Source organism: Penaeus monodon, chromosome 34, assembly GCF_015228065.2.
Source record: "Penaeus monodon isolate SGIC_2016 chromosome 34, NSTDA_Pmon_1, whole genome shotgun sequence".
NCBI lineage: Eukaryota > Metazoa > Arthropoda > Malacostraca > Decapoda > Penaeidae > Penaeus > Penaeus monodon.
Window position 1 is genome coordinate 22,964,585 of NC_051419.1, and position 294 is coordinate 22,964,878.

A 294-nucleotide genomic window follows, 5' to 3' on the forward strand; every position below is an offset into this window, starting at 1 on the left:
TATGTTTCTAAAAATCCAAGCCAGCTTACCATAATATCAGTGTTACAAGACCAATCATGTGGTGAGAAATGAAGTCTGAGATGGTCGGAAATTCTGTCCTTTAGCATGATGTTTTCTGGGCAATAGTAGAATTGACACTCATCTTCACAAAGCCTTTCAGTGTTCAATGCCATTGCATCTGCTATTGCTGCTCCAAATATGAGACCTATGGACATAATCAAATCACCGATAAAACAATTAAACTTTTATCTTTGAAAAATATAGTAGATAAAAAATTCCTAAGCTATAAATTTC

General features: G+C 34.0%; 1 protein-coding gene across 1 annotated transcript in view; it reads right to left on the bottom strand.

Annotated features, from left to right (window-relative positions):
* The window catches only part of LOC119594648, a gene marked incomplete in the record, with an annotated part of 85,920 nt that overhangs the window by 43,563 nt on the left and 42,063 nt on the right, over positions 1 to 294 (bottom strand). Inside the window, 1 exon segment of the mRNA XM_037943697.1 lies at positions 30 to 205. Coding sequence (XP_037799625.1) covers positions 30 to 205 — 176 coding nt within the window.